This window comes from Heteronotia binoei, chromosome 13 (assembly GCF_032191835.1).
Source record: "Heteronotia binoei isolate CCM8104 ecotype False Entrance Well chromosome 13, APGP_CSIRO_Hbin_v1, whole genome shotgun sequence".
Lineage (NCBI taxonomy): Eukaryota > Metazoa > Chordata > Lepidosauria > Squamata > Gekkonidae > Heteronotia > Heteronotia binoei.
The window spans coordinates 59,824,954-59,845,460 of NC_083235.1; the positions used below are offsets into that span (position 1 = coordinate 59,824,954).

Genomic DNA, 20,507 nt, shown 5'->3' on the forward strand with positions numbered 1-20,507 from the left:
GTTAGTGTGACAATTTCGGGGACTTATGTTTCTGAATGTTTGTTGTATTGCCTGATGGTCTGTGGTTTTCCTTGTGGGACTGTTTGTACTTCCTCTGGAGTTAATAGCCCCTGCTTTTTGCTCACTTTGTCCAGGTTCCTGCCATTTGTTTGCATTCTGTCATTTCCTAGAGGCTTTAGTGTCTTTATGTTCAGCCCTGTGACATCCTTATGAAGTAGGTTGCATTTGTTTCTGTTTTACAGATTGGGGATTGAAGATGTGAGAGCCTTCCAAGGCCCTAAAATAAGTTGTTCCTAATGAGAACTTTGGCTACCCAGATGCAAGACCAAGCACTGTCTGTTCCACCATACTGGTTCTCTCTCAGACGACAGAGGTGAGTGATGATTTGTGTCTAGAAAACCCCTCCCATGTTGTATGCATCTGCGGTGCAAGGAAGTGTCAACAGGGATACATTTGGAAGACAGTACTGCAACCTTGGCTAAAGAAGATGTAGCAGGGCAGTGTATCTCATTCTCTTGAGATACAGACCTTTGTCATGAGCGCACGAGGATTCTGTAGGCAAGCTGTTCTCTCTTGGCCCCTCTTGTTCAATATGGGAACATTAATACCGATGTGCCTTACAGAGCTGTTGTAGATGTTAAAACAAGGGAGCGTATGTAAAGAGCTTTGAATGTTTGCAAATAAAAAAATACTTCCTGTTTAAATGCCCTTTTTCTTGCAGCCGTCAGATTCTGCTTTGTGGAGCAGGATGTATTTGAGTTTCCTTATTAATAAGCCTGATTATTCCAAGGCAAGAATCAAGCATTTTAGATATTCTTCAGTCATTAAATGGCAAGTCACTGGCAGCAGTGGGACTTTCCTTGATCCTGTCACAGATGGCGTCAATGTTTCCTGAGCCCCTGGGCAATAAGAAATTATGTAGGAATGTCTGTTTCTCCCCAGCACTGCTGCATTCCAGACTCCTGCCCAGCTGTTTGTCTTGCAAGTAGAAAACTACATTTTTGAATGTTATCCAATGTCGTAACTCCAGGAAAGAGATGGCCTTTCATATGTTGGGTAGATGACTGTGTTGCATCATACACGGGGCTACCTTTTAAAAGTGTGCTCACACTATTCTAAACCAGTTAAGTTTCCGAAGGCATATCATCATCAATCATCCCCGTCCTGAGCCTGTTGTTGGAAGGGCGGGTTATAAATAAAAAAATAAAACAAAACATAATAAGACTTTGGAAACTTTAAACTGGTTTAGAATACAGTGACCATGTTAGGAACTAGGATATCTTGTGATGAGTGTAGATGAAGATATTGGATTTATATCCCGCCCGCCACTCGGAAGAGTCTCAGAGCGGCTCACAATCTCCTTTACCTTCCTCCCCCACAACAGACACCCTGTGAGGTGGGTGGGGCTGGAGAGGGCTCTCACAGCAGCTGCCCTTTCAAGGACAACCTCTGCCAGAGCTATGGCTGACCCAAGGCCATTCCAGCAGGTGCAAGTGGAGGAGTGGGGAATCAAACCCGGTTCTCCCAGATAAAAGTACGCACACTTAACCACTACACCAAATTGGCTCACCTATACATAGAGATCTTCATGGGCTTCCACTATTTTTGTGGTTTAATTGAAAGTGCTAGCTTTGACTTACAACACTCTAAACATTCTGGGACCAAGATATGTACAGAACCACATTATATGGTATGGATTTACCTATTTGCTTAGAGTTTTTTTAGTTACGCAGATTGTGTTTTGTGTTTTTTTAAATTGGAACTGCCTTGAAGACCTTTTGAAAGGAAGGTGAGGTATAAAACTTCAAATAAAGAAAGAAAAGAAGTAGGCCTTGAATATCAGGTTCATATTCATTTTGTAGCAGATAGTGTTAGAGGATGCACTGGCTGTTTTGGCAGAGGCCCCAAGAACTGGAAGTTCTCTTTGGACCACAGTTCATTTCCAAAGCTGGTAGTGAAGCAAGCATTCTGGCTCCTTGCACACCCGTATTTTAATACTGGGTCACTTTAGTTAGATTTATCTCATAGTAGGACATTGTTAAATATAGCTTCTGCTTAGGAATATGCATCATTTCTACAATGCCCCCTGGGACTTTTGCTTTGCTATAGTAATTACTGTTTAACTTGGATAGCCTAGCTCCTTTCCCTTTATCAGGAGAAATGACAAGTGAATCAGTTTGCATAATTAAGTTTTTGGTATGATCTGTTGTCCCTGTATTTACTCTGTCTCCCTTAGTTCTTCATCATCTTTAACACTTTCAAATGTGTTTCTTTCCCCCAATTACTATGCTTGTAATATGGTGTGATCCTAGAAGATATTTCTACACACATCTGAATATTATCATATTGTAATGTTTGTGCTTAGTAAAGTTTCATTTAAATCTTCAGTGCTTTTCTACCTTGTGTGCCTTTGAAACAAAATTTGGTCTTTGTCACTGTGCCAGGTTTTCAATATGAAATCTTTGAGTTCAGCCACATCATTACCAACAGCTATCTGACTTTAAGTCATTTCTGATAAGTTAAAAAAAATTGCTGCGAGAGCCAGCAAGGAATGTTTGAAGAAAACTTGCCAACAGGATCTTGAAATTAAGCCATTTGTTCAAAGGGGAAGGGCCTCAGAGAAAGAGGCCAAGAGTTTGTGCTGTCTAAAGCACTTATGTGATGAGGCTGTATGATGAGATCTCCAGAGGATTGGCCAATTGCTGTCTGCCTCTCAGGTTCACTGCTGACAGAGCAGTCCTGGGTATTGGCCACAGGAGCAACCAATTGCTGAATGGACTACCTTGCTGGCTGCAGTGCAGGTGTTCAGAAGCAGCAGCTGTTGTGTGGGAGGAAATAATGTGTGTGTGCAGAGTTCTTTTTTTTTTCTAGAAAAGGCAATTGGCACAGTCTTATCAATTTTGATTACATTATGTGTTGAAGGAAGGGTGCAGCTAACAAATGAGGAATGACTCCAATTACCGTGAAGTGTCAGCTGCTGACACGTGCTGGAAGAATTGCATTCCCGAATTAGAATTTCAGCAGTACATGATTAGAACATGACTGATCGTATGCTCTCCAGATGCCACAGACTTCATGAAGGAGATGCTTGTCTCTTTAAGAAACTTAGAACCATGTTTATTTAGAAGCACAGGTTGTGGAGAGGGACATTGTCATGCTGTGTTGAAAACGGGTCTGTTGAATATGGCTTGGTACAGAGACAAATAGGGCTCTTTACAAAAGAAAATCAAATCTTTATATTGAGGTATATTGTCCGGGTGCTAGAATAACCAGCGTATGAAGGCGATGGCTGGCAAAGATTTTAAAAGACTAAAAATCTTAGAGATGCTATACAGAAAGGGAAGGATAGAACTGAATAGCTGCCAGTAATTCAGGCACCCATTGTGTGTAGATTTATGCTAGTGCACTAAAGTAAGTATGTAAGATGCTCCTGTGTATTTTTATTACTTATTGTGAGGCCTGAATATGGAACTTCATGTTAAAGAACTAGCAACAACCAAGTCCTTAAAGTATTGGGCTAGGCTCTGGGTTTGTATCCTTATTTTGCCATGAAACTTTCTGTATAACATTGGGCTAGTCACTTAGCTTAACCTATCTCCTAGGGTGGTTGTTGTGATAAAATGGGGAAAGGAGAACCATATGTGCTGTTCTGAGTTCCTTAGGAGAAGGGTGAATTTGCAACATGTTGGGTAGATACATTACCTGGAACAAGGCAATAGCTTCCTGCTACATTAGGAACCTATGACACTTTCTCCTGGATACCTTGACCCTTCTGTGGGGTGGGTGTCATTGCTGCATTATGTAATCAAATAGTACTTAAACCATATGGACATAACCTTTATACAGTATTTGAAGCATTATGGGAATGGTTCTGGAAGATTTGTTAACTGTGATGAGACCAAATTGGAGGACCAATGTTTTTTTTTTGTTTGGCTCTGCCTCCTGCAGAAAGCCCCATCTTCTGCAGAAGCTGTTTGGCTCTGTCTTCTGCAGAAGCCATATTGGGGTGATACTCATTACTTGCTCTCAAAATTCCTCAAAGTTGGGGACCCCCTACTCTGCAGGATGCAGGGAAAAGGAGTCCTGATTTGTATCTGCAGAGTTGGCTCATTCAGGATTGAGGAATCCTCCTGTGCATAAAAGAAGAAACATTAATAAAAGAAATCCACTTTGCCTCACTCACCTAAAGTTGACATTGGATCATTTAGTAACTAAAAGGAGGGTGTGTATTAGAGGTGTGCATTCGTCATAAGCCAAACCTGAAAAATACATTGCTGGTATTTTTCAGATATTATTTAAGCTGAATACAGATCAGAGGATCTGATCAGCTACAGTAGGGGTATCGAACTCATTTGTTATGAGGGCCGGATTTGCCATAAATGAGACCTTGTCGGGCCAGGCCATAAGTATCATAAAACGTAATACCAGGTAGTGGAAATATAAATTTTATAAAGGGCACAGACACGCAATTAGATTTTTTTAACATAAAATAAAACATGTTTAAAATATTAGCACGCTTGCAATGTTTTGTTTTACAGTCTCTGATAAATGCCACCTCTTGCTATGAATTATTACATCAGCAACTGCAGACAATGTCTGTGCTGTACCAGTCTTGAATATGTGCTGTTCAGGTGTGCACATCTGTAAGTTGCAAACTTACTTTTGATTCATTGACATTCATTACAGAACATCTCATGGTCAATGCTTTGAAACTAGGACCCAGAGGAACATGAAGCAGCTGGGCCTTGTGAGCTTTTGTACAGAAGTTGCTTCATGTACTAGTCAAGAGCATGTGAAGGCACCATGGCACAGACTGAGGGCTATGTGCTTGTCTACAAAAGTATAATTTCCCCCAGGAAAATTACTACAACTCAAAAAAAAAGCACCTTCCCCCCAAAAACAACTACAAGAACAGAGAGACAGCCATGTACAGTGGTCAGTGTCAGCCTATTATCTGGGAAGTCTAAATTCAAGACCCCCAATCAAAGGAAAATGTGAAAGGAACATTAAGGAAAAGTTGTTGGGTTAACCTGGGATGGAACACACTCTCAGCCTAATGCTGATATTTCTCTTCTAAATAGTTCACGTGCTTTCCTATTGAGCAAGACTGGAGGGCATGAGTACAGTGAAAAAGAGGAGCGGAACCCAGTTACACCCATAACAAGCCCAACGAATCTCTCTCTCTCTCTCTCTCTCTGTAGCAAGGCAAAAAGCTCATACCTTCACTAAAATGTTGCTAGTCTTAAAAGCACTCTTTATAGCTCTCCTGATGGTGGGGACTCTGCAAAGGAAGCTCTGCCTCTTTCTTTCCTTCCCCGGGGGCACAACAAGGAGGGGGAGGAGCCTCAGCCATTCATTAGAAGGAAGAGAGGCTTGTTTCAGTAGTTCTGCAGGGTGATTAATTGAGCCTGGCAAAATTAATCACCCAGCAGAACTATAGAGCCAAGCTCCCTCATTGGCTGAGGCTGCTTCTCCCTCCTCCTCCCTTTGGGAAAAGGGAGGGGGGAAAAGGAAAGACTGCTTTCCTGCTCTGGCTTATCCAGGGAGAAACACAAAATGGCGACCGACAAAAGCAGGCAAGGGAAAATAAAGCAGATGACTGCCAGTTGCTGGAGGGCCTGATTGGAGCCCTCTGCGGGCCTGATCTGGCCCACGGGACGTATGTTTGACACCCCCGAGCTACAGGTATAGCTGAACCTGAATAAAGGCCAATTTTGTTCTATTTCTGCTTTTATTAGGGACAGCTATACCATCAGCTAGGGTGGTGGGAACTGAGAGCTCTGTGTTGCATCAGCTGGGGCTTGGCTCCTTTTGCAGCTTGGTTTAAACCCCCTCTTGCAGCTCTGAGCTACAGAGGATCAGCTGGGGCAGCAGGAACGGAAAGCTCCATGCTGCCTGCTGCCTCCCCCTGCAGCTCGGTTTAAAGCCCAGGATAGACTGTGGTGGCAGGAGGAGAGAGCTTCCCGCCTCACACAGATCCTGGGGCCAGCTTCTCCTGTGGTACAGTTCAAACTACTCTGCAGGAGAGACTAAACCAGTCCCAGGGTCAGCCTGGCTTTCCACCCCTGGTATTTTTCTTCTCGGGTCTATTGGACCTTTAAAAAAATTGAGGTTTCTGAAAATCCTAGATCCAGATACCATACCAGTATTGGGATCCAGGATTTTTCAGAAATACTGATTTTTTTTTTCAGGTCCAAAAGACCTGAGCTGGGGGTGGCGGGGGGGGGGAGGGTGGTGAGTTTGCACACCCCTAGTGTGTATGGTGAGGTGATTCACAGCTCTCCAGCCTGAAGGTCTTGTTTATTGTAAAGTGAAGTAACAAGAGAATAATCTGGATCAGGATTTGTGACGCCTGGAAAGTGTTGTTGGTTAAAGTGCTACTGAGCTTGAATTTTGTTCTACTACGGACTAACACAGCTATCCACCTGAAACTAACAAGTCTTCCGTATCATTCATAATTGAATGTAGAATGTATATATTCCATCATTTTAAGTTGTCCAGAGAGTCAGACCTCTGCAATATTTTTAAAGCTGTTCTTTGTGTGAAAGTGGAACCAAGGCTGGTGCTAGGGTTTTTGGTGCCTTAGGCGAGCTGTCCATTAGCGCCACCCCCCCAAAAAAAAATTAAAAAGAGAATTGTAGGAGAAATGCAGAAACTTGAAACTATTTCCATTTTTAATTTACAATTTTGTATTTTAAATTTTAATTTAAAATATTTCTTTTGAGATTAAGCAATAAAATTTGTGAGAATACTACTTGATCCTATTAGCCTGAGGTGCCAGGGACAAGACCTTCACATGACCATTTCTACTTGATCCTTTTAGTGGGAGGTGCAAGTGACAAGACCTTGTGCATGTGAGAAAGATGTTCTACCACTGAACTATGGCTCCCACCCCACGGCTCTGTTAAAGTTGAGTAGGAAGGTTGAGTGGCAGCATACAACTTCAACAGGAGCCAATTTTTAAAAACTGTAATTGGTTCTTCTTCAGATTTTACAGTTGGTTAATTTATTCCTGCCAGGCTTTGAGGAGCACACTGTGCAGGCACCATCCACTTTTGTGTTTCCTGGGTCTGTTTCAAACCTGGGGAATGCAAAACCGGCCGGGCAGTGTCTGCGCTCCATGGAGCCTCCTTTCCATTGGGGAAGGCAGTGTCTGGGGTGTGGGGGTCTGCGTTGGCTGGAGGCAAGTGTGCTGGCTTCAGGGTGGGGGGATCCGTTGGCGGGTCTCAGCTCTGTCTCAGAATGGAGGTCGAAAAGAGGGTTGCCTGCATCCGTGGTCCTTTTTCACCTCCTCGCTGGCTTTACCATCATTCATCATCTCTCTCTCTGAGTAGCAATTGCATGGAAAGACCAGGGTTCATCCTCCCCGGTAGGCTGTGGAACCCCCACCTAAATCTCCAGCCCCACTTCCTCTGCCCTTGCCTCCAGCCAATCCCAACAGAGCACAGGTGTTCTTTCTTGCAGTGGCCAGGGGGAATCTACTTGTGGGGAACCCACAGGATGGGGCCAAGACGTTTGAAATCTTGACGTGACAGCTGCCGTCGGTGATGTCTCCCTCCCCTGGCTGGGTGGACGCACCTGGGCTCCTAGTCGGGAGGTGTCACATTCTCAGGGTGCAGGCAGGCAGGAGTCCAAAGCCCGTCCAAGGTCAAAGTCCAGGAAGTCAAGCAGGAGCCAAGTCACCAATGCAGAATCACAAACCGGAATCAGAAGTCAATATCCAAAAGCCAAAAGGTCAGGGTGCCAAGAAAATCAAACTGGTCAGGATCAGGAAGCAAGAAGGAGCGTGGATGCAAGCCGGAGAATAGACTTGTTGCTTCCACAAGGTCTGAGATCAAGTGTGCTGGGAGCCCGTGCAGGCAAAAGACGTGCTGGAGGTAGAGCTGGGCTGTTTCAGGAACCGTGGGCGGCTTGGGACGTGGAACAAAGTGAGCCATCTTGGTGAAGAGGTCCACCATCACCAGGATGCAAGTGTGCCCCTTGGACCTGGGGAGCTTGGTGATAAAGTCCAGGGAGACGGTGTCCCAAGGTCCTGCAGGTAGGGTAGGGGATGCAAAAGCCCTGGGGGTTTGGCCGGTACATCCTTGACCCACCGGCAGACCTCACAGGAACCGACATAGTGGGCGACGTCGGCACCGATGCGAGGCCACCAGAACTCCTGTGTGAGCAGGTGCAGGGTCTTGTGTTGGCCAAAGTTCCCCACAGGAGGGGAGTCATGGGTCAAGCGGAGCACGTCGGCCCAGAGGGGCCCCGGAGGCACGTATAGGTGCCCACAGTGCAGGAGGAGACCTTGGAGGGTAGAGAGGTCCCCGGCCGGGCCATCTTGCACTTCCAGGAGGCATTGCTGAGCCCAGGGGACTTGGGCCTGGCTGGCCTGGATGTCTGCAGCCAAGATCGGGTGAGTCGTGGTGGCAGCAAAGACCGAGGGTGCAAGGATGAGCCCAGTTGAGGTCTCCTCCGTTAGAGGCACAGCGTACTCCGGTTTTCGGGAGAAGGTGTCTGCGTTCTGGTTCTCTGGGATGTCGGTGATCCAGAAGTCAAACTGGGAAAAGAAGAGGGACCACCGGATCTGATGCTGGGTGAGGCGTTGAGCTGTCTGTAGATGCTCCAGGTTCCGGTGGTCAGTCAGGACCTGGATGGGGTGGCAGGCCCCTTCAAGGTGATGCCTCCAAATCTCGAAGGCAGTCTTGATGGCCAGGAGTTCCCACTCCCAGATGGTGTAGTTATGCTCTGCTGTGAGTAGTATGTGCAGGGTTGTAGCGGCTGGGAGGGGTCCTCCCGCTGGGATAGCACTGCGCCGAGGGCCACGCTGGAGGCATCGGTCTCTACTGTGAACAGCAGCTGCAGGTCTGGGTAACGCAGGAGCGGCTCGATGGTGAAGCAGGTTTTCAGGGTGGTGAAGGCATGGTCTGCCTCTGGAGTCCAGTAAAATGGCTCTTTGGGCCGGAGGAGCTGGGTCAGAGGCGTGGTTACGTCGGCATAGGCAGGGGTGAACTGGCGGTAATAATTGGAAAAGCCAAGGAACCGCTGTACATCCTTGCGGTTCCATGGCGTCTGCCAGGTCAGGACCGCCTTGACTTTGTTCGGGTCCATCCGAGTCCCTTGGAGTGAGACGATGTGGCCAAGGAACTCGACTGCTGTTAAGTCGAAGGCACACTTCTCTAGCTTGGCATAGAGACCATGCTCGCACAGGCGTTGCAGGACCTGGCGGACATGCCCTGCATGCTGGGCAGGGCTTTGAGAATAATTTAAATTTCATCTAAATAAAACGGTTGAGCAGGTCACGGAAGATGTCGTTCATCAGCCTTTGGAAGACAGCGGGACGTTGGTCAGGCCAAAGGGCATCACGAGATACTCGTACTGGCCATAGTGGGTCCTGAAAGCTGTCTTCCATTCATCTCCTGCGTGGATCCGCACCATGTTGTACGTGCCCCGGAGGTCCAGCTTGGTATAGACCTGGGCCCTCTTAAGGCGATCCAGTAGTTCAGGGATCAGTGACAAAGGGTAGCGGTCCCAGATGGTGATTTTGTTCAGGACCCAGTAATCATTGCAGGGCCGGAGCTTTGCTGCCAAACCTAGGCAGCCCCTTTACCCTTTTCTCCTCACTTGAACTGTGGTAAAGCAATGCCATGGTCACTTCAGCAGCAGAAGAGTGACACACTTTAAACACTAGACCAGTTGTCCTCATTGTGGTGCCGCACCTCAAAAAGGATATTATAGCATTGGAGAAAGTTCAGAAAAGGGCAACTAAAATGATTAAAGGGCTGGAACACCTTCCCTATGAAGAAAGGTTGAAACGCTTAGGGCTCTTTAGCTTGGAGAAACGTCGACTGAGGGGTGACATGATAGAGGTTTACAAGATAATGCATGGGATGGAGAAAGTAGAGAAAGAAGTACTTTTCTCCCTTTCTCACAATACAAGAACTCGTGGGCATTCGATGAAATTGCTGAGCAGACAGGTTAAAACGGATAAAAGGAAGTACTTCTTCACCCAAAGGGTGATTAACATGTGGAATTCACTGCCACAGGAGGTGGTGGCGGCCACAAGCATAGCCACCTTCAAGAGGGGTTTAGATAAAAATATGGAGCAGAGGTCCATCAGTGGCTATTAGCCACAGTGTGTGTGTGTGTGTGTGTGTGTATATATATATGTGTATATATATATATTTGGCCGCTGTGTGACACAGAATGTTGGACTGGATGGGCCATTGGCCTGATCTAACATGGCTTCTCTTATGTTCTTATGTTCACAGTATCCTCAGATGTCTGGGTGCCCATTTGTTTCTTTAGCAAAGTGTGTCTTCTCTAAAGCAAAGAGCCAGTCCGGGTTTTCTTCCACTTAGTAAAGTGGCAGGTTCTTCAGAAGAGCATGGGAGGCATCACCTTTGCATCTTCAGGGAGTCACCATTGAGAAATGGCACCTTCCATGCCTACATTTTTTTTTTTACTAGACCTAGCATTTTGTGGCAGTCATTTGTGGTTGTGCATCTTCTATTGGCAGCCACCTTGATGATGCAGGTGGTCAGTTGCCTGTCTGTCAGCTGTATGTATATCTCTTGCTTTGGTGGGCATGAGCTGTCACAGGACCCAATTAATAGGGTTTATAGAAAGCAAGAGGAAAGACATTTTGAAGGAAGAAGAAGATGATATTGGATTTATATCCCGCCCTCCACTCCGAAGAGTCTCAGAGCGGCTCACAATCTCCTTTACCTTCCTCCCCCACAACAGATACCCTGTGAGGTGGGTGGGGCTGGAGAGGGCTCTCCCAGCAGCTGCCCTTTCAAGGACAACCTCTGCCAGAGCTATGGCTGACCCAAGGCCATGCTAGCAGGTGCAAGTGGAGGAGTGGGGAATCAAACCCGGTTCTCCCAGATAAGAGTCCGCACACTTAACCACTACACCAAACTGGCTCTCCTTCTTGAAGACTCTTTAGTGTCACCTCGGAAATTTTTTCCTCAATAAAATAAAGGCCTAGAAGATTTCAGGAAAAACTCTTGCCCAATAAGGAAGAAGTGCACACAATGAATTTCTGCAGGAATTTCTGCAGGAAACTTCCTTCTTGAAGGAAGAAGGAAGGATAATGCTAATCTGTAGTAGGCATAAAGGGCAGATTTGTGTCTCTATGCCTAAATTCTTGTCTTTATTTTGGGCGATTTGGCCTGTTGCTTGCTGATATATTTATCTTTATTGCCTCTGTATGCTTTCTTTCTTTATGTTAAACATGGTTATCTCTGACATGCCTTTGTAGGAATTATTTCGGAGGAACTTGATATGGGTTTGCTTCCTTGTGTTACTTTTTCCTTTAGTTTCATATCTTTATATCTCACTTGCTCTGTGCAAACAAGGAAGTGCTTGCTGGAGGCCTTGTGGTGAATTTTTTGGCTGATATTTGCAACACAAACCATGGGGACTGTAGAAATCAGGTCAGGTTAGACTGTCCTGGCCTTTTTTTTTTTGGGGGGGGGGGGGTATAGCATTGAACAATTTGTTCCTGAATATAAAAGAACAGCTGTGTCTGAAGGAGGCTTTAAGAAGGAAGCAAATTGATCTTCTGATAGAACAGGGGCTAGTTTGTATCTGATGCTGCTGGTCGTAGAAGAACGATCAGGCCATTTCAGAAGGCTGCGTGTACAAAAAAAAATTCTGTCTTGTATCAGGAACCAGTGGGCTTGACAGAGTTCCAGACCACTTCTCTGGTCAAATACTTGATGTTCTGTATTTTGTAGTATTTAAGAGGTCTTTCATGACTTAATTCAGTTTTGATAGAAGGGAAACAAAAAGTAGGTGGGGAGGGGTCATTTCTTTTCCTGTACCCAGTATAATGTATTTTGAGCCAAGCCTTTACCCTTTTCTCCTTACTTGAATTTCATCTAAAGTTATTGGATTCAAAATGTGGTAGTTCCTGCAGAAATTCATTGTGTGCACTTCTTCCTTATTGGGCAAGAGTTTTTCCTGAAATCTTCTGGGCCTTTATTTTATTGAGGAAAAAATTTCTGAGGTGACACTAAAGAGTCTGCTTAAAACCCAACATTGTATGAAGATGCAAATACCATTTGTTTAATACATTTGAATGAAAAAGCAGGAAACCCAAATGACAGTTTCCCAAAGGGGCAGTTGTGCTTGTCTGTCGCAGCAAAGGTTATGTTCTGTGGTTTGTGCTACAAATTCTTGTTGTCTTACAGGATGAAGTTTATGTAGGCTATCTGTTTCTTGCCTTTCTTTGTCTTCAGTCATGGAGAACATCTTTCCTGTATTGCTGTTAATATAGCCAGTGGCTGCAAGTGGTGACTGTACATAATAAACAGTAGTTCCTAAATTTGTACACTGCAGTATCCTCAATAAGTACTTATTGTGATTAACTGGTCAGCTATGAACTCCAATTTGAAATGTCAGTTTAGTGTCAACCAATGGATTCTGGTTTGTTGAACCATGTTCATTGAGATGTCATAACTTAACCAGGGTTTGCATAACCAGGGTTGATTGTGATGTCTGAGTGCTCCTAAAAATCTTGTGGCAAGACTAACTGATGTATTGTGGTATAACTAAGATGCATGGAGTGAGGGAGGTCCATGGAGTGTACAGTGATGTATGTTTTTTTTTCTTTTTCGTTTGATTTGTTTTGATTTATTTGATTATTAGCGTGCCCTTCCCATGAATGGACTCAGGGCAGGGGACAACATAATCATAACAAATAAAATATACATATAAGCAAATTTAAAAACGATCGTTTAAAACCATAATCTAATTATACAGAGATGGCTGACTAAAATTAATATAATATGTTTTAATTGATCCAGTAAGGTATAACTTATCTTCAAGTCTTGAGGGAGCAAGTCTACATGCATGCTGATTTTCAGAGAAAGAGACAGGAGGGGCCTGATGAATAAGAAGAAGAAGAAGAAGATATTGGATTTATATTCCGCCCTCCACTCCGAAGAGTCTCAGAGCGGCTCACAATCTCCTTTCCCTTCCTCCCCCACAACAGACACCCTGTGAGGTGGGTGGGGCTGGAGAGGGCTCTCCCAGCAGCTGCCCTTTCAAGGACAACCTCTGCCAGAGCTATGGCTGACCCAAGGCCATGCTAGCAGGTGCAAGTAGAGAAGTGGGGACCCAAACCCGGTTCTCCCAGATAAGAGTCCGCACACTTAACCACTACACCAAACTGAAATAAATGGATCAATGATGCCTGCTGCCTCATTCAAAAGCCTAAAAAAAACAATTATGGGATCATAGTTGAAATACACTACAAGAAACACAAAACAGAACTGTCATATGTATAGGCTACCATACTTTTACTTATGAATTTCACAAAAATAGACAGTAAGAAAATTTTCAACAGAACTCGTCGTTTAATCATATAGCATACAATTAACTACTTACAATAATAGACGCATTTCGTGTTGCCGCTTCATCAGTATTATTAATGTCTTCTTCTTGTTTAGCTGTGTGTAGTGAAGGAGTAAGCCAGTATCTTTTTAAAAAAAATATGTGCGAAGCCTTCTATCTCATTGCTGGCCAGAACACTCTCCATGAAGGAACCACCTTAAAAATACAGATAACAATGCTCTGGTAAAGTTTGTTATTACATTAATATGGTGCATTTTAAGGACCCTGGGATGAATTCAAACCAGAACATTGTTATCTGTATTTTTAAGGTGTTTCCTTCATGGAGAGTGTTTTGGCCAGCAATGAGATGGAAGGCTTCGCACATGTTTTTCAAAAAAAGATATTGGCTTACTCCTTCACTACACACAGCTCAACAAGAAGACAACATTAACAATATTGATGAAGTGGCAACACAAAACACATCTATTTTTGTAACGTTAATTGTATGCTGTATGACTAAACAATGAGTTAATTGTATATACTAGTTTATTGTATATTGTATGACTAAACAATAATGAGTTCTGTTGAAAATTGTTTCTTACTGTCTATTTTTGTGAAATTCATAAGTAAAAGTAGGGTAGCCTATACATACGACAGCTATGTTTTGTGTTTCTTGTAGTGTCATTCAAAAGCCTAGCAGAAAAGCTCAGTCTTCTGTTTTGGTTCCCTTCACAAGTTTTATTAATCCTCTCATAGATTTTTTTTTTTTTTTAAAAACCCAACTTCATGAGGCTTGGGACAACTTCTTAGACAACCTTTTGTTCAGTTTTTGTTTTGGTTGGAAGCAGAAAGCATGTCTCTTGTATTCATTCTGATTCCCTCTCTCTTCTCCTTGGGCAGACCTTACTGTCTGTATTAGGTGCTTGCTTGAAGTTGACAGAGAATGGAAACACTCTTTTGGCAATGTCTCTGGGAAGACTCCTCCGACGTGCCTCTTCAAAAGCCTCTGACCTCCTGACCTTAAATGTCAGTAGCGGTGGTGGTGGTTCATCTTCCATCTTGGATGGGGAGATTATTTACTCCAAGAACAATGTCTGTGTCCACCCACCTGAGATGCTTCAAGGCATCGTGGAACACCACCCAGGTAAGACAGGCTTGGGAAAGTTCCATGTTATGTGTATAGGTTAACCTGTTTGAGTTCCCAACTCAGGTTCTCTTTTGTTGGAAACTTGTTGTACAGGAGGGACAGTGGAAGTGTGGTGGCTAAGTTTTACTTCCCAACATGCCCTACCAGCGTGTCCAAGTATATGCCAGGGTTTATAGCAGGGTGGCCAAACTTGCTTAATGTAAGAGTCACGTAGAATAAATGTCAGATGTTTGAGAGTTGCAAGACATGAGTGTCAAATTTTTGAGAGCCGCAATACAGAAAGGAAGGAAGACAGAAAGGGGGAGGGAGGTGGAAAGAAAGCAACTTTAACTTCGCATGCATTCTCCAAGCTGCTGGCTGGCTTGGCTTGGAGGAATGATTTAAAGAGAGAAATTACTTTACCCAGCTGACCAGCGGTGCAGTGGGGGATTTGAGAGCCACACAATATGTGTTGATGAACCACCTGTGGCTCCCAAGCCACAGTTAGGCCGCCTGTGGTTTATTGCATGATCTCAAATAGTAGTTAGCCATGAATGCCAGCAGCTCTCGTTTGTGTACTGATAATCTTCCAGCCAAGGTTCAAAGTTGCCAGTGTTGAGAGCCAGTTTGGTGTAGTGGTTAAGTGTGCAGACTCTTATCTGGGAGAACCGGGTTTGATTCCCCACTCCTCCACTTGCACCTGCTAGCATGGCCTTGGGTCAGCCATAGCTCTGGCAGAGGTTGTCCTTGAAAGGGCAGCTGCTGTGAGAGCCCTCTCCAGCCCCACCCACCTCACAGGGTGTCTGTTGTGGGGGAGGAAGGTAAAGGAGATTGTGAGCCGCTCTGAGACTCTTTGGAGTGGAGGGCGGGATAGAAATCCAATATCTTCTTCTTGATTCTTCTTTCTGTTCCACTACTTTTAATATTGAGCACCTGTGTGTCAGATGGCAATGTGCATGCTACTTCAAAGCTTCCCCCCCACCCCTTTTTAATAAAGCCTGTCTGCATCAGCTGCTCAAGGGGGAGCACCTTTGCCCTGTTTCGGGAAAAGATGCTGCCTAGCTGATAGTCTTCTTTCATAACGCAGCACAAGTTTTCAAGATGATAGCGGCAGCTGCTTGTAGGCCTGTGTGTACAGTAGTGAAAGCCTTGACTGGAGCTAGAGAATCTCAGAATCAGGCCACCTGGCATACCAGCAGGGCATCTATGGTGTCCAACAGCTGTTAGCAGTTGATATTTTGTTTGTTTGCTCTATCCTTGAGATACCCAGTACATTTAAAGGCTGCACCAAAGTTCCATGTGTGTTCTCTTTTCCCTTCCATATTTGGATCATAGACCTGACTGTTCACTTTTGATTGTTGCCTTCCATGTGTTACTTAGAAGTAAGGGTCATGTCAGTATTTGCCAGTGATTGAACAACATTGACTTTTGTAAAGAAGTCAAGGGAACCCTCAAATGCGTCAGGGTCTAACTAGATTCAGTGGGAGAAGTGCAGTTGCCAGCAACCCTCATCTCCCCATCATTGTCTAGTTGTGGGGAGGAATGTATGATGTGACACCCCTGTCAGTGCTTCTTCTCTGCTTCTTGTGGTAGTTAATTGGTGGTCTGTTGCAGGAGACAGAGAAATGTTTAATGTGATGACTTAGCATCACGTGTGCTTTTAATGGCAAGATGTGTGTCAGCAGCACAAAAACTTCCCCTGTAATGTCAGATGAGTGAACAAGCACCTACAGAAGGTAATAGGATGGATTAGGGGTAATAAATTGAAGCTCAGTCCAGACAACACTGATCAGTGACAAAGCTGCTCAAGAACAGAGGAGTCCTGGAAGTGGTTACACTTCCCATGAAAAGACAGGTTTCCCCAAAATCTATAAGCAACTTCTAGAAGAAAGGAAAAAATTGGAAGTGCTCAAGGTTAATAAAATATATAACAAAATTTGTTATACTTAAAACAATGGCATTGGTATAAAAGTTCAACATCATTGCACCCGCTAGCCTGGAATGTTAAGAAAAGAGCTTCAGAGTTTGGGGTAAAGGGAATAAGGCAGTGGTCCCCAACCACCGGGCCCCGGACCGGTACCGGTCCGTGGCCCATCAGCAACTGGGCTGCCAGCCAAGCTCCCCCCCCCCCGCGGTACTCCACAGCCTCCTGCCTCCCCCGTGCCGCCTCCTCCCCCTCCTGCATCGCCGCCTCCTCCCTCTGTGTTTATTAGATGAAGCTGGGGAAAGCGCCTTCCCGGCTTTTAAAAGCCTCCAGAGGCAAAGGCAGTGCAGCTTGTTTAGCAGATTGCTCACCACTCCTGCTGCAGGGGGGGGGGAGGTGAGCTTTTAAAGAGCCGGGAAGACACTTCCCCTTGCTTAACATAATAAACACGGAGGGAGGAGGAGGCGACGCAGGAGGAGGAGGAGGCGGTATGGCTGTGCAGCATGGGGGGAGGCCAAATTCAGTCCCCCCACCCAGCGTTTCCCCCACCCTGCCGGTCCCTGGTGCCAAATAGGTTGGGGACCACTGGAATAAGGGATTCTGAAGGAATTTCTACATACATATAGATCAATTTTAAATATTTTCAAAATTTATTCAGAGCTATATAATCAAATGATCCTCCCATCAAATTCATTAATAAATTTCTTAAATCTAAAAAAATCTCTTAGATGAGCCCCGTCAACAATTTTTAAAACAGCCAATAGATGAAAGGAAATTAGGAGAAATTATTAAATCTACAAAAAATAATAAACCCCCAGGAACAGATGGTTTTACTTCTGAATTTTATAAATATTTTAGTTCTACTTTGTCTTCTCCTTTGTTGGATCTTTAAAATTTAGCCTTGAAAAGGTTTGCTCCCTCAATCATGGAGAATGGCCAAAATCATAGTGCTGCCTAAGGAAGATAGAGATTCCACTGACTCTAAATTATATTGCCTGATATCTTTATTGAATCATGATTATAACAAATTATTTACTAATATTTTAACTCAAAGACTGAATAGGATAATCAGAGACTGTATTTCTTAAGAGCAAATAGAGTTTATCCTTCAGTGAGATATGACAGATATTAGGAAGTCTCTCAAGGTTATAATTTTTGTAAGTTATGATAATTGAAAATGTATTCATATTATCTGTTGATGTTGAAAAAGCATTTGACAGGGTGGAGTAAAAATATCTGCAAACATTGCTGCAGGCTATGCAATTTGGCAATAAATTTAGAAATGTTATTGACTCACTTTATTCTTTACTAGTGGCCACATTAAGAATAAATGGAGCAAACTCCCAGAATATCTATATGTCAAGGGGCACATGTCAAAGGTGGCTGCTTTCACCTTTATTGTTTGCAGTTGTGGTTGAACCACTAGCTAATGTGATAGGGATGAACCATTTAATCCAGGAATAATAATTAATGGAAAACATGTTAAGATAAGCTTATTTGCAGACAATATGGTTTAAGTAACTGTAAATCTTCCCTTCCTGTGATTACTTCTTATTAAGCAGAATTTAGTTTGGTAGTAGGCCTTAGAATTAATCCCGTTAAAACTTTATTGTATCCTATTAATGTGTCAGAAAATTATAAATCATTTATCAAGAATAAATACTGTTTTAATTGGGTAAAAACATGGAAATATTTGGGATTAAGGTTACCTTAAATCTTAAAGAACTACTAAAAGTCAATCATGTGGAAATGAAAACAAAGAATTTCTAACTCAATGGGATAAAAAAAATCAGTGATAGAGTCAGTGTAACCAAATCCCTTGTTTTGCCAAAAGTTAAATTTTATATAAGGGCCATCCCTATTAGCATACCAATAACTGTTGCAAAAATGGCAGAGACCTCAATAACTTTATTTGGCAATTCAAAAAACGTAGATTAAGCTTTGACACAATTCATAGGCTGCCTAAGGAAGGAGGGCTAGCTGTACCGGCCATATGTTTATATTATGATGCAGCAGTAATATTATCCAGCCTTGTGAAATAGTACAGAGAAACTTATCATGCAGAGTGGAAAGTTTTTAAGAAAAGTAGTCTTTCTCTCCATCTTTTTAAAGAAATAATATGATATGATTTCAAGAAACACTATACACAAATTTATTCAAACCCTTTTTTAGAAGCTACCTTGAAAGTTTGGAATAGAAACTGCAAATTTCTGTGACTTCCAACTTCATTGTTAATTGCCTTTACTGACCAAAAATGGCTTCCACCTAGAAAAACAAAACAAAAATGTTTATCATTGGAAAAATTCAAATTTGACTTGCTTAATAGATATTACTTGAAAGGGTCAACTGATAGAAAAACTGAAGTTGGAATGTGAACAGGACGTTAAATTTACCATGGTTTGAATATTTTGAAGTAAATGATTTGATTAATAATTATAAATTAAATCCTTATATCTGTATATTATCAATTGAATACGATAACATTTTGTATTATGATTCAACACCTATCAAGGGAATGATATCTAAAATTCACGTGATGCTTTTTGGTTCTCAAACTAGCATGTTATTACACTACCAAACAGCCTGGCACATTGACATAAATCATGATGCAACAGAGGGCCAATAGTTACAAATATGAAACTCAGCAGTCTATATGTTTAAATCAAACATACAAATGACAGACATATAAGGTCATTTCTCTGTGATATTTAACCCCTACTCAACTATCACATTCCATGTGAAATTTGTCACTACAGTGCTGGAAGTGCTGTGGAGAAAAGGAAACCTGTATGCATAACTGCTGGTGCTGTCAAGTAATCAACAAATTTTGGACTCAAATTTTATTGGAAATGTTACAAATAATGGGTTACTCAATACTGATTACTCCTAAAGTAATTGTTCTTAATTTATGGAAGGATTATAAAATTCCTAAGATTAGAAAAGAATTATTATTGATTATGTTTACAGTTGCAAAAAACCATAGCTTTGAAATGGAAGGAAAGTGAACCCCCAACTGTGCAATTACGGTATCAAGTTATGGGATTATTTTATTTAAAATAGATTAACATTTAATATAGTAAAAGTTGAAATTACAGTACATCAATCAAACGTTAGAGAAATGCTTCCTTTTATTGGAAGAGAAGCAGAAGACCAAAGCAATCTAGAAAATTCTCCACAAGTTTCCAGTCATTTTTTCCTAGCATTACATTGAAAGTTAAGGTAGCGTAACAAAATGTTATTAATAGAGGATAATTAACATTTGTTGTGTTTATATAATAACTATGGAGACAAGGATACAATTTGTTTGTATGATTAATATGGTGATTCTTAATGTTTCTTTTGTTAATAAGTGATATTAATCAACATATTATGTAATTTTTTTGGATTGTATCAATTTTTTTAAAGAGATAGGTTTGTAGCTTGGAAGTGCTTCTAGTTCCTGGCCAGTGACTGGAGGCTCAGGTCTCCTCCATGGCAGATAGTGCCTTTCGTCAGTTTTGGCTGCTTCTCCTCAGGTTATATCCAGGTTAGATTACTGCAGTATGCTTTATGTGCCTTTGAAAACTGTCTGGAAATGTTAGTAGCCCAATATAGATAAATCTAGGTGGGCAGCTGTGTTAGTCTGAAGCAGTAGAACAAAGTAGGAGGTATTTGTGAGGGAGGTATTTGTAAATTTTTTGGATTGTATCAATTTTTTTAAAGAGATAGGTTTGTAGCTTGGAAGTGCTTCTAGTTCCTGGCCAGTGACTGGAGGCTCAGGTCTCCTCCATGGCAGATAGTGCCTTTCGTCAGTTTTGGCTGCTTCTCCTCAGGTTATATCCAGGTTAGATTACTGCAGTATGCTTTATGTGCCTTTGAAAACTGTCTGGAAATGTTAGTAGCCCAATATAGATAAATCTAGGTGGGCAGCTGTGTTAGTCTGAAGCAGTAGAACAAAGTAGGAGGTATTTGTGAGGGAGGTATTTGTGAGTTTCCTGCATTGTGCAGTGGGTTGGACTAGATGACCCTGGAGATCCCTTCCAACTATGATTCTGTGATTCTAGGAGTCCAGTAGCACCTTTAAGACCTACAAAGTTTTATTCAGAATGTAATCTTTTGTATGCATGCATACTTCTTTAGACAAGGAATGAG

The 20,507-nt window shown here is 42.9% G+C and overlaps 1 protein-coding gene across 4 annotated transcripts in view; it reads left to right on the top strand.

Moving 5' to 3' along the window:
* The first annotated feature begins 240 nt into the window (after nt 1–240).
* Nucleotides 241–20,507, top strand: part of TBC1D16 (TBC1 domain family member 16) — an 80,420-nt gene continuing 60,153 nt past the window's right edge. For 3 of the 4 annotated variants that reach the window (XM_060252384.1, XM_060252386.1, XM_060252385.1), the window contains exons 1-2: nt 241–373; nt 14,227–14,470. In XM_060252384.1, coding sequence (XP_060108367.1) covers nt 14,290–14,470 — 181 coding nt within the window. In that variant the 5' untranslated portion in view covers nt 241–373; nt 14,227–14,289. Of the gene's footprint in view, nt 374–14,226; nt 14,471–20,507 lie in introns of those variants that run through there. The other variant, XM_060252387.1, reaches the window with a different exon arrangement.